Raw genomic sequence first — 21,066 nt, 5'->3', positions numbered from 1 at the left:
TTTGTTGTACTCACAAACGTAGTAGTAGACATGCGAATAAACTGCTGATTTGAATCCGATGCGAACACTGTCGTAACACATGACACTGAACCGCAGCAAATAGGAAGAATGTGTGCAGAAAGCCAGGAGTGGGATATCAACATCTTCCATCTCGCCATTGGTTGATTCTAGTATCACGTGATCTGTACGTGGGAATCAATAACATTTGTAATTTCTGCGCAGATTTCCTTCGGAGCCTAGCCGTGGCTCTCCTTCAAATACAATGTTTAAAACCACATTATTTGTGTTACCCAATTGATTAATTTATTATTATTTTGGGCTGAAATGTATTTCCATGATTAAGAACTGTAGCAGCTGGTATGTAATTTTGGCATGGCCGGACGGTCACTGCAAGGCAACTTCTACAATATTAACTGATTTTGGCTGTCGACCTAAATCAACTGTCACCAGGGGCATGATGCCACCTACTCATGTGGCTTGAACAGGGTTACCCCCTTCACAGTCTCTAAGGGTGTAGGCATGGGTATCATCCACTATCAGGTGCCTGGCCGATAGAACAAAATGCACTACTTCCAACTTTTAACAAAGCGAATAAGGTTATAGGTGCCTTGCTGAAGGCCAAAAGTTTCATACGGTAACAGCGGTTTGAGCCAACGTTCTTCTGCTGACAACAACCTGGGCCCAATTTCATAGCGCTGCTAAGCATACAAATTTGCCAAGCATGAAGTTTCTTCCTTGATAAAAAACAGAATTACCAACCAAATTTCTATTTGTTGCATATTGCTTGTTACTGGTATTTAGCTGTTGTTTGTTTATCCTGGACGTGGACGATTTGATGGTAATCATGTTTTTATCAAGGAAGGAATTTCATGCTTAGCAAATTTGTGTGCTTAGCAGCTCTATGAAATTGGGCCCAGGGCTGATATGCAGTTATTCTCTTCACAGTATGTAAGGATGTAGGCTTGGGTATCATCCACTATATAGGAGCCTGAATACACAACCTTCGCCGAACATTTTACAAAGCGAGTAAAGTGAAGTGCCTTGATCAAGGACACAAGAGTCATGACCAGGATTCGAACCCACATTCTGTTGCTAATAACAACATGGGTTGATATAGAGTTACCCCCTTCACAGTATGTGAGGGTGTAGGCTTGGGTATTATGTTGAGCAAAATGCACTACCTTACAAATATTTTACAAAGCGACTGACTAGAGTGAGGTGCCTTGCTCAAGAGACATGACCGGGATTCGAGCCTTCACTCTGCTTCTGACAACAGCAGAGCTTTGGTCTGAAAAGTTGTTGGGTTACCCTTTGCAATATTTAGATATGTTTCAACAAGTGACGAAACAAACACCCACACTGTACTTCATTTGAATAAAGGGCCGGACTTGTAATGCGGATACCTTTATAGTATAGAGTAATCAATCAGAATGATTATCACAAATCATAAAGTTAATAAGAAAGAATTGTTTTAACTATATAGATAGAACAATATAATTAAACATAATGAAAGAACTTACCATTCTCATTTGGACCTATTTTCGTTTTAGGGGAGAAAAAGGACAATAAATTAAGCAAAACATAAGTTAATGCAGATTTTAAGAAAATATTTAGAAGAAAAGAAAAAAACAATATTAATCCTGAAGTTTCGACACCGGGTCTGCTGCATATAGACAAAATAATAATATATTGAAATCGGTAAAACATCTCTCCCTTATAGACATATAAATGTTTGTTAAAATACCACGGCTGCATTCAAATATTCAGTGTCATTCAACATGAGTGTTGACTTCTGTGACAACTGGAACAACAATCCCATGAGAGATTTGCAAATTCTAAAACTTTATTAGTTTTACTGATTATTTATTCGACGTCAACAAAGAAGTAACAACAAATGCAATACAAGTAAAATGAAGAAACTATAAACACAAAATAACCAAAACAGAAACAACAAAGACAAACGCAAATACAAGCCTAGCCTTCAAACAGACTGACCAGTCATGACATATGAGTACACGAGGGCAGCTAGAACAATGAGCGTTCGAGTGTATGAGGGGAGCGAGCACAATGTTTCAATCTGGGAAGGACACAAGAAAAATACCAAGCAAAAGGACAAAACAATACTATTTGAATTATTAAGGAAGTATGTTGTCACACACATATATAGTAAAACAGGAAATATCGGCTACGTGAGTTAGAGTAAACTCGGTAGTTCACCCGGCCCGGAGACACAGTTGTTTTGGCTAAGACGGGTAACGGGTGAATGCATGGAAAGTGTTTGATTGAACTTACTGTCTTCACATCTGTTCCCAGAGTAGTTGGGCTTACATGTACATCTTAAGTCGGATCCTCTTGCTTCGCAGGTTCCTCCGTTGAAACAGGGCTCGCTTTCACATGGTCCAACGGCAGTTGCTGTCAGTGATAAAGCAAAAGTATCTCTATCCATGGATTTCATTTACTAACATTTTCGTTTCATTTTCATTTTTGTTTCAAAGCCATTGGACACGTTCGGTGAACAGTATCGTCCAAAGGTCCACACTTCGTGTATCACAACTTATATAAAAAATAACAAACCTGTGAAAATTTAGGCTCAATCGGTCATCGGAGTCAGGAGAAAATAACGAACAAGACCCACCCTTGTTTCCGTGACATGTGTTTAAAACAAACCCGTAATTCTCGATGTCGTGAATTGATAATTGTTTGAATGTTTTCTTAAAAAGTAAAGCATTTCATGGAATGATATTTCAAGAGAAGTCTTTCACCATTACCTTCTGTAACCACTTAAGTTATTTGTAAATCTGTGAACTTTTTTTGTATGTTCCGAAAGTGTATTATGGCTTTAACGCTTAAAAGTCTGGTTACACAAAACACAATGTCCACACATTTACAATAAATTCACACAGTTCAAAATTAATGATGGAAGAAAGCTTCCCTTAAAATATTACTTGCTGATGTCACTATAAACCGGCCTTTTAAACACAAAGTACATTTTTATTTGCATACCATGTGTTTTTTATTTACCTATTTCGCATCGTTTCCCCTCAAATCGTTTGGTGCATTGACAGTAGAAATCGCGACCGTCCGGAAAGCAGGTTCCACCGTTGGTACATGGGCTGTCCTCACAGGGACCAGGTTGGACTAAAAACAAACCAGAAAATGAATGAAAAAGTTCTCCTTCTCATCTTCAAATGCCTCCACGGTCTAGCTCCTCCCTACCTATCTGAACTTATAACCATCACGCAACCATCCCGCTACTCCCTTCACTCCTCTCAAGGCATCACGCTGAACCACCCATCTTCCAAGATGCTACCCACACTTGATGATAGAGCCTTCACTACTGCCGCTCCCAAACTGTTGAATAAACTACCAATATCTCTTCGTAATCAACAATCTGTCAATATATTCAAAACACTGCTCAAAACTCACCTGTTCTGTTAAACATTTATCTCTGTCAGGCGCATTTTGAACATGTATATGGAAAATGCGCTATAAGTACACTACATTATTATTATTATCACACCAGAGTAAAATGCATTTGATTTGTTTTAATAACTCGGGTGAATACTGAGTGTACAATGCTAATGGGTAAAACCAAAGTGACTATTATTTCTCGTGTAACAGAAAATATGGGTTGATTACAACGGCTTTGAAGTTCAATTCAATTCAATTTAACTCGACTCAATTCATTTAAAATTTATTTCCTATGGGTAGATAAGTAGGATTTTAAATTTGCATGGTGAAAAAACAAACGATTTAAAAAAAGGTTTGCGGTTCACCATGTAATGATAAACTCCAAATGAGTTGGGTTGGAGGTGGTTATGAAACCCAACGTTTCGATCAGAATGCTCTGTTCGTCTTCTGGAGAAAGATGCTAAGTTTTACCTTGTTCACAGTTAGTGCCTTCGTATGGAAACATGCAGTGACATTGGTAGTCGTCACCTCTTGTTAAACATCTGCCGTCATTCTTACATGGGTTTCTGTCACATGGATTTACCTTGATAACTGCAACAGACAGGGAACGAATACAATAGTTAAAGCCAGTACAGCCGACTTCACAAAATGTTGAGATTAATCCTATTTAGATTAGGACAAGTAAAAAACCCAGTCTTAGCCCAGGATGGGTTCAGTGCGCCCTAACGTCTTAAGATACGGAACTTAATTCTAAGTTAGGAAGAGTTTAGTGAAATCGACGGCTGAATACCTTTGGTAATTGTCAAAGACCAGTCTTTTGACTTGTTGTATCTCGAACATTACATGAAACTAACGAACACATAAAAACTTAAAATGCAAACAGCAGGCAACACAAGTAATTTATAGTACAGTTTAACAATGCGAAACTTAGATAAAGAAATTACTAGTTCAACTGAACAATGCTAAAAGCAGGTAACAATGTATTTATCTCAAATATTGCTGAGTTAGTATGAGATAAACGATTCCGGTCTTCTTTATATGCTGCAAAATTTGTTGAAAATATTTGTGTCTGTGATAATGTTGCAGTTAGTTCACCAGTTTAAATAAAAAGAGACAAATCAAGGCGAAGTTTTTGGAAGATCATTCTGTAAGAGGGTGCTTGTCCGTTTGTTCGTGTCCTTACCACGATTGCAACGTGAACCCCCGTAGTTTGGATTGCATTCACACCTGTATCCTCCGTCCCGGGTCGAGTAGCATTTACCGTGGCCAGAGCAAGGGTCTTGTTCACATGGATTGGGTATGGGAGCTTCGGTAGATAAACAAAAATAAAACCACAGTGCAGTCAACGAAAGCAACAACCACTGGCGGAATTATCGTTCATAGAAAATTGCATAACAAAAGCCCTGAAAACAAGAGCTTATCCAACAAAAGAATAACAAGCAAATTACAGTTTCGATAAAAGCCTTCTGTGTTGTAGATTTGTATAGCTGCACGTTACGCAAGCAAATACGTGACCGTGAACGTTAGAAAATTTGGTTATGTGCAGACATCATACGTGACCTTGAAATAAACCCAAAGCGGTGACGTCACCTAGAAACTACATACTTTTCTAAAGTTTTGCACTCGTAACGTGCAGTTAAATCTCCCTATTGTCTGGTACAATGACGTGCTTGATCACAAGTGACTGTTTAAATTCGAATTCCTCCGACTAAAGAGACCGTTGCTATGTTACGTGATTCGGGGCAAAACAAACACATTACCAGTAAATCGAAGTGTGTTTCAATCGTTTCTAAATTATTCAACATGTGTTAGAGGATGTAGAAATAATAACTGCATAATTCTAACCAATTTCACAGCGTCTTCCTTCATATCCTGGTCGACATTTACATGTATACGGGTCACCCTCGGGCAAACAGGTTCCTCCGTTCCAACATGGGTTGTAATCACATGGTTGGGGTGCTATAACATGCAAACAAACACAAATCTTACTACATCATATCTCAGTACTATTATCAGCATTATCTGATTGCTTAAAGTTTCGCTTTTGGTTTCATACACGATGGGAGACTTTTGGGACGCTTGGTGGCAGCAGACTTACCAGGTAAAATTCATTGTCCTCGCATGCTCAGAACTACGTAAACCAATACAAAATTACCTGGTAGGTCTACTGACACCTAGCCTTCCAAAGTCTCCAATAAAAACCAATGGTAGTTGAAACTGAAATAGTGAACCCTTGATTAACAAACAATGGTAAACAGTTTGTAATTATCGCACGTTCAGATCTTTGTTGAAATTGGTTGAAGACACCACGTGTTATCCGTAGTTTGGTAATGCATGAACCCTTATGTGACCCACAAAATTGGATAGTTTATAACAATAGCAACCTTATTGTTATTATTACTGTTGATATCTAGAAATATGCGAACTCGTCACTGACCTGGGATTTCTGCAGAAGACGACGAGCTGTTCAAAAAGAGGAAAAGAAAAACGCAAATTGGTTTAATTTCAACATTGTTTGATGATCATAACACATTTTCAAGTTTTCAAAGCAAAAGCCATGTTGTAATACCGCAAGGTAATTGCACAATAAAAAAAAAATCATAATAACACATTGAATTATGAAGGTATTATCATATGAATTGGTGTAAATATTTGTTGCATATGAGGAGGGAAACCTAAAGATTAGAAAATAATGAAAACGATTACGGCACGCTAGACAATATTTTTAATTACTCAAAGTAATTGTTAGCATAACAAAACTTACTTGGTATTAATAAGCAATGTAGAGTTGTTGATAGTATAAAACATTGTGAGAAACGGCTCCCTCTGAAGTAACCGTAGTTTTTGAGAAAGAAGTAAATTTCCCCATACTTGATTTCGAAACCTCATAATTAGATTTTGAGGTCCCGAAATCAAGCATCTGAAAGCACACAATCTTCGTGTGGCCATGGGTGTTTTTTCTTCCCTCATTATCTGGCAACTTCGACTAGCAATTGAGTTCAAATTTTCACAGGGTTGTTTTTGTATGCATATGTTGAGATACACCAAGTGCGATCACTGGTGTTTGACAATTACCAATAGTGTCGAGTGTCTTTAAACTTTATTTTTAAAAGCAATAAATGCCAACCTCGACAATATAATTACATTGAGGGGAAAATTACACAGAGGACAATGAATTTACCCGCTCGATCTGCTCCCATGGCTGTGAGTTGTGCGTGGTCTTTTCGCTTCGAGGGAATAAGAAGCAAAATACTGTTAAGATTTCTGAATACAGATACCGGAAGGGCTTTATAACTTCTTTCGTGGACAAAATTGTATACTCCTGCTTTCCACAAAGACACTGAATCAGGCTGACAAATGCAATCAAATAATAGCCACCCCCTAAGTAAATGGCTACAAGAAGAACACGATTGTACATGAAAATAACTTAGGAGTCCAGATTAAAGGAACACGTTGCCTTGGATCGGACGAGTTGGTCTATAAAAAGCGTTTGTAACCGTTTTTTATAAAATGCATATGGTTGGAAAGATGTTTTAGAAGTAGAATACAATGATCCAAACAAGTTTGCCTCGAAATTGCGTGGTTTTAATTTTTCTGTGCGAACTAACACGGTCGGCCATTTATGGGAGTCAAATTTTTGACTCCCATAAATGGCCGACCGTGTTAGTCGACGAGGTAAAAGGAAAACCGTGCAATTTCGCATGTTTGTGCGGACCATTGTATTCTTCTTTTACAACATCTTTCTACCCATATGCATATTATAAAAAACGGTTACAAACGCTTTTCAAAGACCAACTCGTCAGATCCAAGGCAACGTGTTCCTTTAACTTTAAAAAGTCCTAATTGTAGGAATTGGTGGGGTTGAGGACATCCAGTAGACAAGGAATTTCAAAGAGATGCAGTACTTGTAATAAAGCTGTTGGAGTGACACTTTGATCTACATCTCAACAAATCAAGAGTAATTGGGTGAGAAGAAGCAGACAATCTGATTACACATTCAAACACCCTAATATGAGGAACTAGGTGGGACACGCTGGTGGCACATTTACCATGAAAATATATGTGGAAAAAGACAGAGGCTGGCAACAGACATATATGGTGGGAAAGATGTTGCAACGTTGACCCCAACACTTAATGACAGGCAAACGAGAGAATCGTGATTAACAGACGAATACAAATCGGCCTACTTACTAAATTGGCAGCGTCTTCCCTTGAAGCCACTTGGACATTTGCACTTGAATGTTTTGCCAAACACTTGGCAAGATCCCCTTTTGCAAGGGTTTTTCTCACACGGACTTCTGCAGCGGCCTGATGAATAAATCAACACAAACATTCACAACTGGTAATGGAATCTACTAACAACAGTTTGTTAATGTTTTAGAAAGGTCATCGGTTTAAGATTACTGAATTATTTTATTTTGTTAAATAAGTGTCATGTACTTTATTTGTTTTATTGTGTTTTTAATTTAATTTTATTCACCACTTTTTGGATGTTAAACTATTAATGTTTGAAATTTTAATGAACTTTGTTTGAAAATAACCTTAATCTTAAAAATTTAACAATTCAAGTAATAAACCAAACGGGAAGCTGGTTGGTTGAATTTTAGTAAAGTTCGTGTTGAACAAAAAGAAAATTAACAATTTCGGGATTTGAACCAACGACCTCTGGATTAAAGCTAGCTCTCTGGTATTTGTGTCTTTTATGATACTACATAGGAGGGGGCGTCCAGGGAATCAATCTGAAAGGGGTACGAATCTTGTTTCTTGTAATAAACCAGACGGGAAGGTTTTGTATATTTAAAGTGATTTGGGGCTGCGGAACAAAGACAAATTACACGAGGGTGGGATTTGAGCCTAAAAATCTTTCGCCAGGGTGGAAAATATCGACTCTAGTGACAAGTAAAGCAAGTGTTAATTATATTCATCATTGTTTGATAACACAATGCATACTGACGAAATTATAACTGTATAAAAGTATAATAATTTGCCAACTCCGAGATCTATACTTTCTACCCTCCAAATTGTAAAATAAAATTAACGAACACCGTTTGTCCTCAACAGTACAGCGATGCCATTAGACCTATGGTTGGTCAAAATGGTGGTCAAAATTTTACGTGTTGTTGTTGCAGTTAAGCTCAGTTGGTCAATCGGGAGGTCGTTTGTTCAAAGTCTGCTCTTGTGATTTGTCTTTGTACACCCCCTTCCGAAGAACATGTTTGCATTAAAAATGTTCACCCTTCATAATAAAATGTGTAGATTATAGTGTTAAAGTGACACGTTGCCTTGGATCGGACGAGTTGGTCTATCAAAAGCATTTGTAACCGTTTGTTATAAAATGCATATTATGGTTGGAAAGGTGTTGTAAAAGTAGAATACAATGATCCACACAAACATGCCTCGAAAATGCACGGTTTTCCTTTTACCTCGTCGAATAACACGGTCGGCCATTTATGGGAGTCAAAATTTGGACTCCCATAAATGGCCGACTGTGTTAGTTTGCAAAGGAAAAGGAAAACCACGCAATTTCGAGGAAATTATGTGGATCGTTGTAATCTACTTTTAAAAAATCCTTCCAGCCACATGCATTTTATAACAAACGGTTACAAACGCTTTTTTGTTTAGACCAACTCGTCCGATCCAAGGCAGCGTGTTCCTTTAAGATTTACAATAATTCCATTCTTAATTACCTCTTCTTTCGTTACTGCCTGAGCCACTCCCTGAACCACGCCCTGAGCCACTCCCTGATTTACTCTCTGATTTACTCCCAGATCGATGTCTGGAAAGGAGTACAGTGTTAAAAATAAAACATTTATAACAGAGACATTAAAGAAGAAAAAACACTAAACATTCCCGTCGAGAACCTGTACATTTGTTAAGCCACTTTTAGTCTTATACTTGAATTTCAACTGGTACAGACATTTTAGAAACTGTTGACAGTCAAAATATTTATTCATTTTGGCGAAATATTGACCACTAGGCTAACTATAGGCTCCATGTTTTCACTTTGAAAAGGGATACCTTTTGTAACCACCTGAAGGACATGCAGATGACTGTTAAAAATGGTGATGATTTGGTTGACTAAACTAACCTTTTCGGAGAGTGATCACCACTGCCGGATCTAATGTTATTGGAAGAGATACGAAAACAAATTGGAAAGGGTGGCTTTTGGATGGTTTTTTTTTTAAATCAAACAAAGCAGTCCAACAACAAACTTATTTTGTTATATATTATTGACGTTTCAAATTGTAAAGGGTAAGAAAAATCAGAAAAAGAAAAAAAAAATTGACATGATGTCATGGCTGACTTATTGGGTGTCTGCTTTCAATAGGACTGTCGGACAAAAAAAAAATAACGTAAAAGTTCCCCAACTACTCCTAGCGAATTATTCAGTGACCAGCTCGCCCGTTATTTTCATCGGAATTGCATAACAGCTACCATAGCTTTTTGTTAGTAATCACGACTGGTTGTAATTAACAAGGTGCTTTTCATGATGCCTTCATATTGCTGTATAGGGCCAAATTTCATAGAGCTGCTAAGCACAACAATTTGCTTAGCATGAAACTTCTCCCTTGATCAAAACAGGATTACCAACCAAATTTCCATTTGTTGCTACTGCTTGTTACTGGTATTTAGCTGTTGTTTGCTTATCCTGCAAATCACTTATTTGGTTGGTAATCCTGTTTTTATCGAGGAAGACAATTAATGCTTAGCAAATTTTGTGTGCTTAGCAGCTCTATCAAACTGGACCATGTACAAAAGTTGATAAGCAGTGCTCTGGGTGTTGAGTTGAATCAGTTGTTTTATTGAAATAAATGTATGTATTTTATTGATGGGAACCTGTGGAATACTGTGTTTTACAGAGAGGGCGCCCCGGTATACAAAGGTTAGAGTCACCAAATAGTTATCAGTAAATTAAAAAAGAACAATTCTACTAATTATACATTTCAGGTTTTCGGTCACCTTGAAGCGTCTTGAAAGTTTCATCACATCTTGGAAAAAAAAATACATAACTACGACAGTTTTGGTCGCATGAATGAAACCTACTTGCTATTGCCATGGGAAGATGAGCCGCCTTCTTTACTTGATGACTTGGTTGGATGGTGGGTCTTTCCTGAAAGTTTAGTGGGAACAGAATAATTCAACAATGGCGTTATAATAGATGTTAAATTTGCATCGGGGACATAGAATCTTAACTTTGGTCTTCACCCTTACACCCGTACACCGATGTGTGTTTCCTGAACACTCAGCACCCCCCCCCCCCCCCGCCCTGTGAAACAAATATCACATGCATGCCACTCGGGTGGGATTCGAACCCACGACCCACTGCAATTCTAGAGCAGTGTCTTACCAACTACACTACCGAGATTGCCCGGAAGCTAGAGGCAGTTCGAATCCTATGTTTTTGACAGCGGGTTTAACGCAACAATAATGACGTTCATATTAACTTGGAATAAAAAATAAAAAATGCTAAAATCAAAGTACAACTTGGAGTAAACACAAGCTGAACTCATAGGTGAGAACCTTCCAGTGAATGTCATATTCAGTTAATCACATGAAAGTTAATGAGAGTTATTAAGCAACTGCATTACTTCTCAGGAAAATTGTGATCAACCGTTTTATTTGATGATCTAACGAAGATGTAAACAGCAGCAGTAATTGTTACACTGGCATGTTACACCAGTGCGTAATGGTCTGCTAAAGTAATACTTGGTGTTGATAAACCGATTTTCCAAAGTTTAGAAGTAAACACAATCACAAAATTAAATCATTGATACCTATTTGGCATCTAGAACCCATGTACGCTGACGGGCATCTGCATCGGTAGCTGGATCCATAAGGTGAACATGCTCCCCCATGCTCGCAAGGGTTATTCGCACATGGGTCTTGAACAGGTCCTATACATTGCAGTTAATGTAAGAAAAAATTTAACAGAATTATCAATCAATATCTAAACCCATCAATTCACATCACTCATATCTTGAACTTGGTTGTGTATAATTACATGCTTACCATTTTCACAGCGTCTTCCTGAGCAGCCACTGGGGCAAACCTTGGCCCCATTGCCCGACACCATGGTCTCCACCCCCATTTCTACGCAGACGACACACAGCTTTACGCAACATTTTCTCACAATTCACCCAACGATGATATTCACACACTGCACATCCTTGAAACATGCCTGGACAGTATTAGCAGGTGGATGACAGCCAATTTACTCAAGCTCAACGCTCATAAAACTCAGTTTCTCATCATACGCTCACCACACCTCAGACAGGAAGTCAACATCTCTCACATACGCATTGGTAATGCCCTGGTCGCTGCTTGCTCTGATGCGCGTAACCTTGGTGTTACTTTTGACAGGTTTATGAACCTTGACCAACTTATTACATCAGTCTGCCAATCTTCTTACGCGCATCTACGACGCATAGCTGCAATCAGGGCATCCCTTTCACTGCATACAGCTGAACAACTCATTCATGCATTCATCTCATCAAGACTGGACTTTTGCAACAGTCTACTTACAGGACTACCTCAGCAATCACTAAACCGTCTTCAAAAAGTCCAAAACGCTTCTGCCCGCTTACTCACCAGAACCAAATCTTCCGATCACATAACACCCATTTTATATAATCTCCACTGGCTTCCTGTTAAACATAGAATACAATTCAAAATCTTGCTTCTCACATTCAAGGCCCTCCATGGGTTAGCACATTGCTACATTGCACATCTTTTACAACAACGTAACATCAGACCAGGCCTTAGATCATCATCATCATCACACATACTCTATGTTCCCAAAACTCGTCTGGCAAGTTACGGAGACCGTGCCTTTTCCAGCTGCGCACCGCGTCTCTGGAATTCCTTGCCAGACGAGCTGAGTGACACACCTGATCTTTCTACTTTCAAACACAACCTCAAGTCTCATCTGTTTAATTTGTCAGCTGACTAGCTTCCGGCGCCTTTGAATGGATCTATTCCAGATACTGCGCGCCTTATAAATTTTATGTTATTATTATTATTATTAAACACACTCAAAATTTATTCCTCTATTATGGCATACACCGCCATGCTGGCATGGATGACTATCGCAAGGCTGAGGATTTGGTGCTGAAAAACATAATGTGAAGCAGGTATTATTTCTTAGCTGTGTGAAGTTAAATCAGCGCAACTCCTTGTTGCATCTCGCCTGGGAATGAGTCAAACCCTCTGCCAACAATTCTACTGAGAAGAGGATACCGGTGCCTAGTTTGAAAAGAGGCTTGCCGTTGATATCAGCAACTTACGATCACTGATGCAGTGATTTCAAGAACTAATTCTTGAGATGAGCAACATATGTAAGATAATGCCCTAGAGATCGCATTGATTCACTTACCTGGCACTTCGTTGCTTCCAGATCTTGATTTTCTGTTCAGAAATATAAATTTTCGGATTACTCATCCACCATTCCTTAACTACTTTCACCTTTTGACAAACAAAGCTATAATAACAAATGAAAAAACACATTAAGAATATGTGATGAGATGAAAATGCTGCAAAAGTAGCTCGAATAAAATACTATTACTCAGAAAAATTTCTAACAACAATAGTTAACCTACAGGCTTTTCTAAACCTTTTCTATACAAGTTCGTTATTTAAATAAAACTTAAGCTTAATGTATGCTGAAAAAAAAAACAGGTATGACCTACATTGATTTTATTTGATGTTGTACTCTAAAAGGAGTCAATAAAACTAAAACAAAGGAGAGCTGCTTCATCCGTTTCACGTAATCGGACGCAATGCACACCGAAACATTGACTTTAAGTTTCAGCACACTTTGAAGAAACAAAATATTAAAGATCTACAATATTAATTTGTGGTTACATGAATGAAACTTACGAGTTGGAATGGTGAGGGTTTGTATGACCGCCGCTGCCTGAGGAAGTGGAGCCGCTTCCTGAAGACCTGGTTGTTGTTTGTTTCTTTCCTAAAGATGTAGTGGACACCGAATAAATCATTAGTGACGTTCATAGAACTTGGATTGTCAAAACAATTAAATTGCTTAATTCCTTTAAGATATAACTTTTATTTATTTATTTATTTGTTTTAAATCTTTAGACATACACAATAGTTACAAGTTGTACAGGGGCTGTCAAGGTTCAAACAAAAGTATAAAACTGTCATCGAATCATGTGTAAAACCAGACCCCTGCCAACGATAAAAATATAATTATACAATATAAAAAGGTGATGCACTGAAACATTTAAAAATCACACAAAAGAAAACATTAAAACACAAGCAAAACCAGACTATTGAAAAAAAAAAACTACACCCACAACAAAACACCGCAGCGATAAGAGGAAGGGACAACAATAAAAAATAAAAAAACATAGAATGGACTAAAAACCCTCACAAAAACAAAATAAAATTGGCACAGAGTGCATCCTCACAGATTCATGCCAAACCCACTAGGCCCAAGGACAACGATAGCAGAAAACCTCCCCAAACACCACCCAAAAAGTACAAAGACCCCTTAGACAAATTAAAGAAAACAACAATTAAAACCACTAGCACTATTAACATACTAAAAATTCCCCCTCAGCTTTTCATACGAAAGGACTTGTACACCTCCAAAAAACTTGGAATAGACACGAGCTGAATTTGGTGATACACATTCCAGGGAATGTCATATTAAGGTAATCACATGAAATTAACGAGTTAGTGAATAAATTTTATTTTAAAAAAGCAATTATACTTCTTTGGTAAATTGTGCTCAACCTTTTTCTCATTTGGGATAAACTAAGATGTGAAAAAAGTAGTATTTGTAATAGTGGCATGTAAAACCATTGCGTAATGGTCTGCTAAAGTGGTGTATGGTTTTGATTAAAACTTATTCATAAATACCTAAGACAGTTTATCCATTCTGATTGGTCGAGAGGGCATCACCAGGGGTTGTTTGAACGGATGATATAACACCAGTAACAGTGTTGAAACATGGGCGTGACACGCGAGCTTGCACCTGTGCTTATAAAACAGTTTCTTCATTCCTATTGGTCGAGAGCAACGGCTGGAACTGTTGTGCCACATCACGCGATACGCGCGACCCGCACAGCAATCTCCTTATAAGGAGTTGTTTACCCGAGGGCCTTACCATAGCTGGAAGGGTGTTGCGTTGAAAGAAATCATTGAACATTTATAATGTTTGCATTTATTTAATTTTTTAACCAAAAAGTGTTGATGTTTTTTTATCGAAAAGGTGTTTATGAATGGGAATCAAAGTGTGTTGAGGAGGTTTTCATCTAGTGGTTTAAACCCGCCGAGGCCTGGTTCTTGAAAATTTACCTCTACTTCGTCTCGGTAAAATTATCAAGAACCAGACCTCGGCGGGCTTAAACCACTAGTTCAAAACCTCTTCACCACACATTGATTCCCTTATTGAAAAGGAAAAACAGAACGTAGAATTGTTTTTCCATAGTTCAGAAGTAAACACTCAAACAGGTATACATCATTCATACCTAATTGGCATCTAGAACCACTGTAAGCTGACGGGCATCTGCATCGGTAGCTGGATCCATAAGGTGAACATGCTCCCCCATGCTCGCAAGGGTTATTCGCACATGGGTCTTGAACAGGTCCTATACATTGCAGTTAATGTAAGAAAAAATTAAACAGAAATATCAATCAATATCTAAAACCATCAATTCACATCACTCATATCTTGAACTTGGGTGTGTATAATTACATGCTTAACATTTTCACAGCGTCTTCCTGAGCAGCCACTGGGGCAAACACAATCAAAATTTATTCCTCTATTATGGCATACACCGCCATGCTGGCATGGATGACTATCGCAAGGCTGAGGATTTGGTGCTGAAAAACATAATGTGAAGCAGGTATTATTTCTTAGCTGTGGGAAGTTACATCAGCGCAACTCCTTGTTGCATCTCGCCTGGGAATGAGTCAAACCCTCTGCCAACAATTCTACTGAGAAGAGGATACCGGTGCCTAGTTTGAAAAGAGGCTTGCCGTTGATATCAGCAACTTACGATCACTGATGCAGTGATTTCAAGAACTAATTCTTGAGATGAGCAACATATGTAAGATAATGCCCTAGAGATCGCATTGATTCACTTACCTGGCACTTCGTTGCTTCCAGATCTTGATTTTCTGTTCAGAAATATAAATTTTCGGATTACTCATCCACCATTCCTTAACTACTTTCACCTTTTGACAAACAAAGCTATAATAACAAATGAAAAAATATATTAAGAATATGTGATGAGATGAAAATGCTGCAAAAGTAGCTCGAATAAAATACTATTACTCAGAAAAATTTCTAACAACAATAGTTAACCTACAGGCTTTTCTAAACCTTTTCTATCCAAGTTCGTTATTTAAATAAAACTTAAGCTTAATGTATGCTGAAAAAAAACAGGTATGACCTACATTGATTTTATTTGATGTTGTACTCTAAAATGAGTCAATAAAACTAAAACAAAGGAGAGCTGCTTCATCCGTTTCACGTAATCGGACGCAATGCACACCGAAACATTGACTTTAAGTTTCAGCACACTTTGATGAAACAAAATATTAAAGATCTACAATATTAGTTTGTGGTTACATGAATGAAACTTACGAGTTGGAATGGTGAGGGTTTGTATGACCGCCGCTGCCTGAGGAAGTGGAGCCGCTTCCTGAAGACCTGGTTGTTTTTTGTTTCTTTCCTAAAGATGTAGTGAACACAGAATAAATCATTAGTGACGTTCATAGAACTTGGATTGTCAAAACAATTAAATTGCTTAAATCCTTTAAGATATAACTTTTATTTATTTATTTATTTGTTTTAAATCTTTAGACATACACAATAGTTACAAGTTGTACAGGGGCTGTCAAGGTTCAAACAAAAGTATAAAACTGTCATCGAATCATGTGTAAAACCAGACCCCTGCCAACGATAAAAATATAATTATACAATATAAAAAGGTGATGCACTGAAACATTTAAAAATCACACAAAAGAAAACATTAAAACACAAGCAAAACCAGACTATTGAAAACAAAAAACTACACCCACAACAAAACACCGCAGCGATAAGAGGAAGGGACAACAATAAAAAAAAAAAAAAACATAGAATGGACTAAAAACCCTCACAAAAACAAAATAAAATTGGCACAGAGTGCATCCTCACAGATTCATGCCAAACCAACTAGGCCCAAGGACAACGATAGCAGAAAACCTCCCCAAACACCACCCAAAAAGTACAAAGACCCCTTAGACAAATTAAAGAAAACAACAATTAAAACCGCTAGCACTATTAACATACTAAAAATTCCCCCCTCAGCTTTTCATACGAAAGGACTTGTACACCTCCAAAAAACTTGGAATAGACACGAGCTGAATTTGGTGATACACATTCCAGGGAATGTCATATTAAGGTAATCACATGAAATTAACGAGTTAGTAATTAAATTTTATTTTAAAAAAGCAATTATACTTCTTTGGTAAATTGTGCTCAACCTTTTTCTCATTTGGGATAAACTAAGATGTGAAAAAAAGTAGTATTTGTAATAGTGGCATGTAAAACCATTGCGTAATGGTCTGCTAAAGTGGTGTATGGTTTTGATTAAAACTTATTCATTTATACCTAAGACAGTTTATCCATTCTGATTGGTCGAGAGGGCATCACGAGGGGTTGTTTGAACGGATGATATAACACCAGTAACAGTGTTGAAACATGGGCGTGACACGCGAGCTTGCACCTGTGCTTATAAAACAGTTTCTTCATTCCTATTGGTCAAGAGCAACGGCTGGAACTGTTGTGCCACAACACGCGATACGCGCGACCCGCACAGCAATCTCCTTATAAGGAGTTGTTTACCCGAGGGCCTTACCATAGCTGGAAGGGTGTTGCGTTGAAAGAAATCATTGAACATTTATAATGTTTGCATTTATTTAATTTTTTAACCAAAAAGTGTTGATGTTTTTTTATCGAAAAGGTGTTTATGAATGGGAATCAAAGTGTGTTGAGGAGGTTTTCATCTAGTGGTTTAAACCCGCCGAGGCCTGGTTCTTGAAAATTTACCTCTACTTCGTCTCGGTAAAATTATCAAGAACCAGACCTCGGCGGGCTTAAACCACTAGTTCAAAACCTCTTCACCACACATTGATTCCCTTATTGAAAAGGAAAAACAGAACGTAGAATTGTTTTTCCATAGTTCAGAAGTAAACACTCAAACAGGTATACATCATTCATACCTAATTGGCATCTAGAACCACTGTAAGCTGACGGGCATCTGCATCGGTAGCTGGATCCATAAGGTGAACATGCTCCCCCATGCTCGCAAGGGTTATTCGCACATGGGTCTTGAACAGGTCCTATACATTGCAGTTAATGTAAGAAAAAATTAAACAGAAATATCAATCAATATCTAAAACCATCAATTCACATCACTCATATCTTGAACTTGGGTGTGTATAATTACATGCTTACCATTTTCACAGCGTCTTCCTGAGCAGCCACTGGGGCAAACACAATCAAAATTTATTCCTCTATTATGGCATACACCGCCATGCTGGCATGGATGACTATCGCAAGGCTGAGGATTTGGTGCTGAAAAACATAATGTGAAGCAGGTATTATTTCTTAGCTGTGGGAAGTTACATCAGCGCAACTCCTTGTTGCATCTCGCCTGGGAATGAGTCAAACCCTCTGCCAACAATTCTACTGAGAAGAGGATACCGGTGCCTAGTTTGAAAAGAGGCTTGCCGTTGATATCAGCAACTTACGATCACTGATGCAGTGATTTCAAGAACTAATTCTTGAGATGAGCAACATATGTAAGATAATGCCCTAGAGATCGCATTGATTCACTTACCTGGCACTTCGTTGCTTCCAGATCTTGATTTTCTGTTCAGAAATATAAATTTTCGGATTACTCATCCACCATTCCTTAACTACTTTCACCTTTTGACAAACAAAGCTATAATAACAAATGAAAAAATATATTAAGAATATGTGATGAGATGAAAATGCTGCAAAAGTAGCTCGAATAAAATACTATTACTCAGAAAAATTTCTAACAACAATAGTTAACCTACAGGCTTTTCTAAACCTTTTCTATCCAAGTTCGTTATTTAAATAAAACTTAAGCTTAATGTATGCTGAAAAAAAACAGGTATGACCTACATTGATTTTATTTGATGTTGTACTCTAAAATGAGTCAATAAAACTAAAACAAAGGAGAGCTGCTTCATCCGTTTCACGTAATCGGACGCAATGCACACCGAAACATTGACTTTAAGTTTCAGCACACTTTGATGAAACAAAATATTAAAGATCTACAATATTAGTTTGTGGTTACATGAATGAAACTTACGAGTTGGAATGGTGAGGGTTTGTATGACCGCCGCTGCCTGAGGAAGTGGAGCCGCTTCCTGAAGACCTGGTTGTTTTTTGTTTCTTTCCTAAAGATGTAGTGAACACAGAATAAATCATTAGTGACGTTCATAGAACTTGGATTGTCAAAACAATTAAATTGCTTAAATCCTTTAAGATATAACTTTTATTTATTTATTTATTTGTTTTAAATCTTTAGACATACACAATAGTTACAAGTTGTACAGGGGCTGTCAAGGTTAAAACAAAAGTATAAAACTGTCATCGAAAGATGTGTAAAATCAGACCCCTGCCAACGATAAAAATATAATTATACAATATAAAAAGGTGATGCACTGAAACATTTAAAAATCACACAAAAGAAATCTTTAAAACACAAGCAAAACCAGACTATTGAAAACAAAAAACTACACCCACAACAAAACACCGCAGCGATAAGAGGAAGGGACAACAACAAAAAATAAAAAAACATAGAATGGACTAAAAACCCTCACAAAAACAAAATAAAAATGGCACAGAGTGCACCCTCACAGATTCATGCCAAACCCACTAGGCCCGAGGACAACGATAGCAGAAAACCTCCCCAAACACCACCCAAAAAGTACAAAGACCCCTTAGACAAATTAAAGAAAACAACAATTAAAACCGCTAGCACTATTAACATACTAAAAATTCCCCCTTCAGCTTTTCATACGAAAGGACTTGTACCCCTCCAAAAAACTTGGAATAGACACGAGCTGAATTTGGTGATACACATTCCAGGGAATGTCATATTAAGGTAATCACATGAAATTAACGAGTTAGTAATTACATTTTATTTTTAAAAAGCAATTATACTTCTTTGGTAAATTGTGCTCAACCTTTTTCTCATTTGGGATAAACTAAGATGTGAAAAAAGTAGTATTTGTAATAGTGGCATGTTAAACCATTGCGTACTGGTCTGCTAAAGTGGTGTATGGTTTTGATTAACACTTATTCATAAATACCTAAGACAGTTTATCCATTCTGATTGGTCGAGAGGGCATCACGAGGGGTTGTTTGAACGGATGATATAACACCAGTTACAGTGTTGAAACATGGGCGTGACACGCGAGCTTGCACCTGTGCTTATAAAAAAGTTTCTTCATTCCTATTGGTCGAGAGCAACGGCTGGAACTGTTGTGCCACATCACGCGATACGCGCGACCCGCACAGCAATCTCCTTATAAGGAGTTGTTTACCCGAGGGCCTTACCATAGCTGGAGGGGTGTTGCGTTGAAAGAAATCATTGAACATTTATAATGTTTGCATTTATTTTATTTTTTAACCAAAAAGTGTTGATGTTTTTTTATCGAAAAGGTGTTTATGAATGGGAATCAAAGTGTGTTGAGGAGGTTTTCATCTAGTGGTTTAAACCCGCCGAGGCCTGGTTCTTGAAAATTTACCTCTACTTCGTCTCGGTAAAATTATCAAGAACCAGACCTCGGCGGGCTTAAACCACTAGTTCAAAACCTCTTCACCACACATTGATTCCCTTATTGAAAAGGAAAAACAGAACGTAGAATTGTTTTTCCATAGTTCAGAAGTAAACACTCAAACAGGTATACATCATTCATACCTAATTGGCATCTAGAACCACTGTAAGCTGACGGGCATCTGCATCGGTAGCTGGATCCATAAGGTGAACATGCTCCCCCATGCTCGCAAGGGTTATTCGCACATGGGTCTTGAACAGGTCCTATACATTGCAGTTAATGTAAGAAAAAATTAAACAGAAATATCAATCAATATCTAAAACCATCAATTCACATCACTCATATCTTGAACTTGGGTGTGTATAATTACATGCTTAACATTTTCACAGCGTCTTCCTGAGCAGCCACTGGGGCAAACACAATCAAAATTTATTCCTCTATTATGGCATACACCGCCATGCTGGTATGGATGACTATCGCAAGGCTGAGGATTTGGTGCTGAAAAACATAATGTGAAGCAGGTATTATTTCTTAGCTGTGGGAAGTTACATCAGCGCAACTCCTTGTTGCATCTCGCCTGGGAATGAGTCAAACCCTCTGCCAACAATTCTACTGAGAAGAGGATACCGGTGCCTAGTTTGAAAAGAGGCTTGCCGTTGATATCAGCAACTTACGATCACTGATGCAGTGATTTCAAGAACTAATTCTTGAGATGAGCAACATATGTAAGATAATGCCCTAGAGATCGCATTGATTCACTTACCTGGCACTTCGTTGCTTCCAGATCTTGATTTTCTGTTCAGAAATATAAATTTTCGGATTACTCAT

At 37.8% G+C, this 21,066-nt stretch overlaps 1 protein-coding gene across 1 annotated transcript in view; it reads right to left on the bottom strand.

Annotated features, from left to right (window-relative positions):
• LOC117291879 (neurogenic locus notch homolog protein 1-like) overlaps positions 1 to 21,066 on the bottom strand; it is a 36,701-nt gene that overhangs the window by 5,472 nt on the left and 10,163 nt on the right. Inside the window, exons 12-37 of the mRNA XM_033773824.1 lie at positions 21,002 to 21,033; positions 20,382 to 20,501; positions 18,765 to 18,852; positions 18,264 to 18,295; positions 17,879 to 17,998; positions 17,644 to 17,763; positions 16,025 to 16,112; positions 15,524 to 15,555; positions 15,139 to 15,258; positions 14,904 to 15,023; positions 13,288 to 13,375; positions 12,785 to 12,816; positions 11,187 to 11,306; positions 10,456 to 10,522; positions 9,500 to 9,529; positions 9,099 to 9,187; positions 7,603 to 7,719; positions 6,593 to 6,638; positions 5,849 to 5,874; positions 5,257 to 5,370; positions 4,595 to 4,717; positions 3,883 to 4,002; positions 3,022 to 3,138; positions 2,293 to 2,412; positions 1,521 to 1,535; positions 15 to 182 (exon numbers count right to left, since the gene is read on the bottom strand). Of these exons, the coding sequence (XP_033629715.1) occupies positions 15 to 182; positions 1,521 to 1,535; positions 2,293 to 2,412; positions 3,022 to 3,138; positions 3,883 to 4,002; positions 4,595 to 4,717; positions 5,257 to 5,370; positions 5,849 to 5,874; positions 6,593 to 6,638; positions 7,603 to 7,719; positions 9,099 to 9,187; positions 9,500 to 9,529; positions 10,456 to 10,522; positions 11,187 to 11,306; positions 12,785 to 12,816; positions 13,288 to 13,375; positions 14,904 to 15,023; positions 15,139 to 15,258; positions 15,524 to 15,555; positions 16,025 to 16,112; positions 17,644 to 17,763; positions 17,879 to 17,998; positions 18,264 to 18,295; positions 18,765 to 18,852; positions 20,382 to 20,501; positions 21,002 to 21,033 (2,264 nt within the window). The remainder of the gene's footprint in view (positions 1 to 14; positions 183 to 1,520; positions 1,536 to 2,292; positions 2,413 to 3,021; positions 3,139 to 3,882; positions 4,003 to 4,594; positions 4,718 to 5,256; positions 5,371 to 5,848; positions 5,875 to 6,592; positions 6,639 to 7,602; positions 7,720 to 9,098; positions 9,188 to 9,499; positions 9,530 to 10,455; positions 10,523 to 11,186; positions 11,307 to 12,784; positions 12,817 to 13,287; positions 13,376 to 14,903; positions 15,024 to 15,138; positions 15,259 to 15,523; positions 15,556 to 16,024; positions 16,113 to 17,643; positions 17,764 to 17,878; positions 17,999 to 18,263; positions 18,296 to 18,764; positions 18,853 to 20,381; positions 20,502 to 21,001; positions 21,034 to 21,066) is intronic.

Source organism: Asterias rubens, chromosome 6 (genome assembly GCF_902459465.1).
Source record: "Asterias rubens chromosome 6, eAstRub1.3, whole genome shotgun sequence".
NCBI lineage: Eukaryota > Metazoa > Echinodermata > Asteroidea > Forcipulatida > Asteriidae > Asterias > Asterias rubens.
Note: the sequence above shows the minus strand (reverse complement) of the source record. Positions and strands in the feature narration are given on the sequence as shown.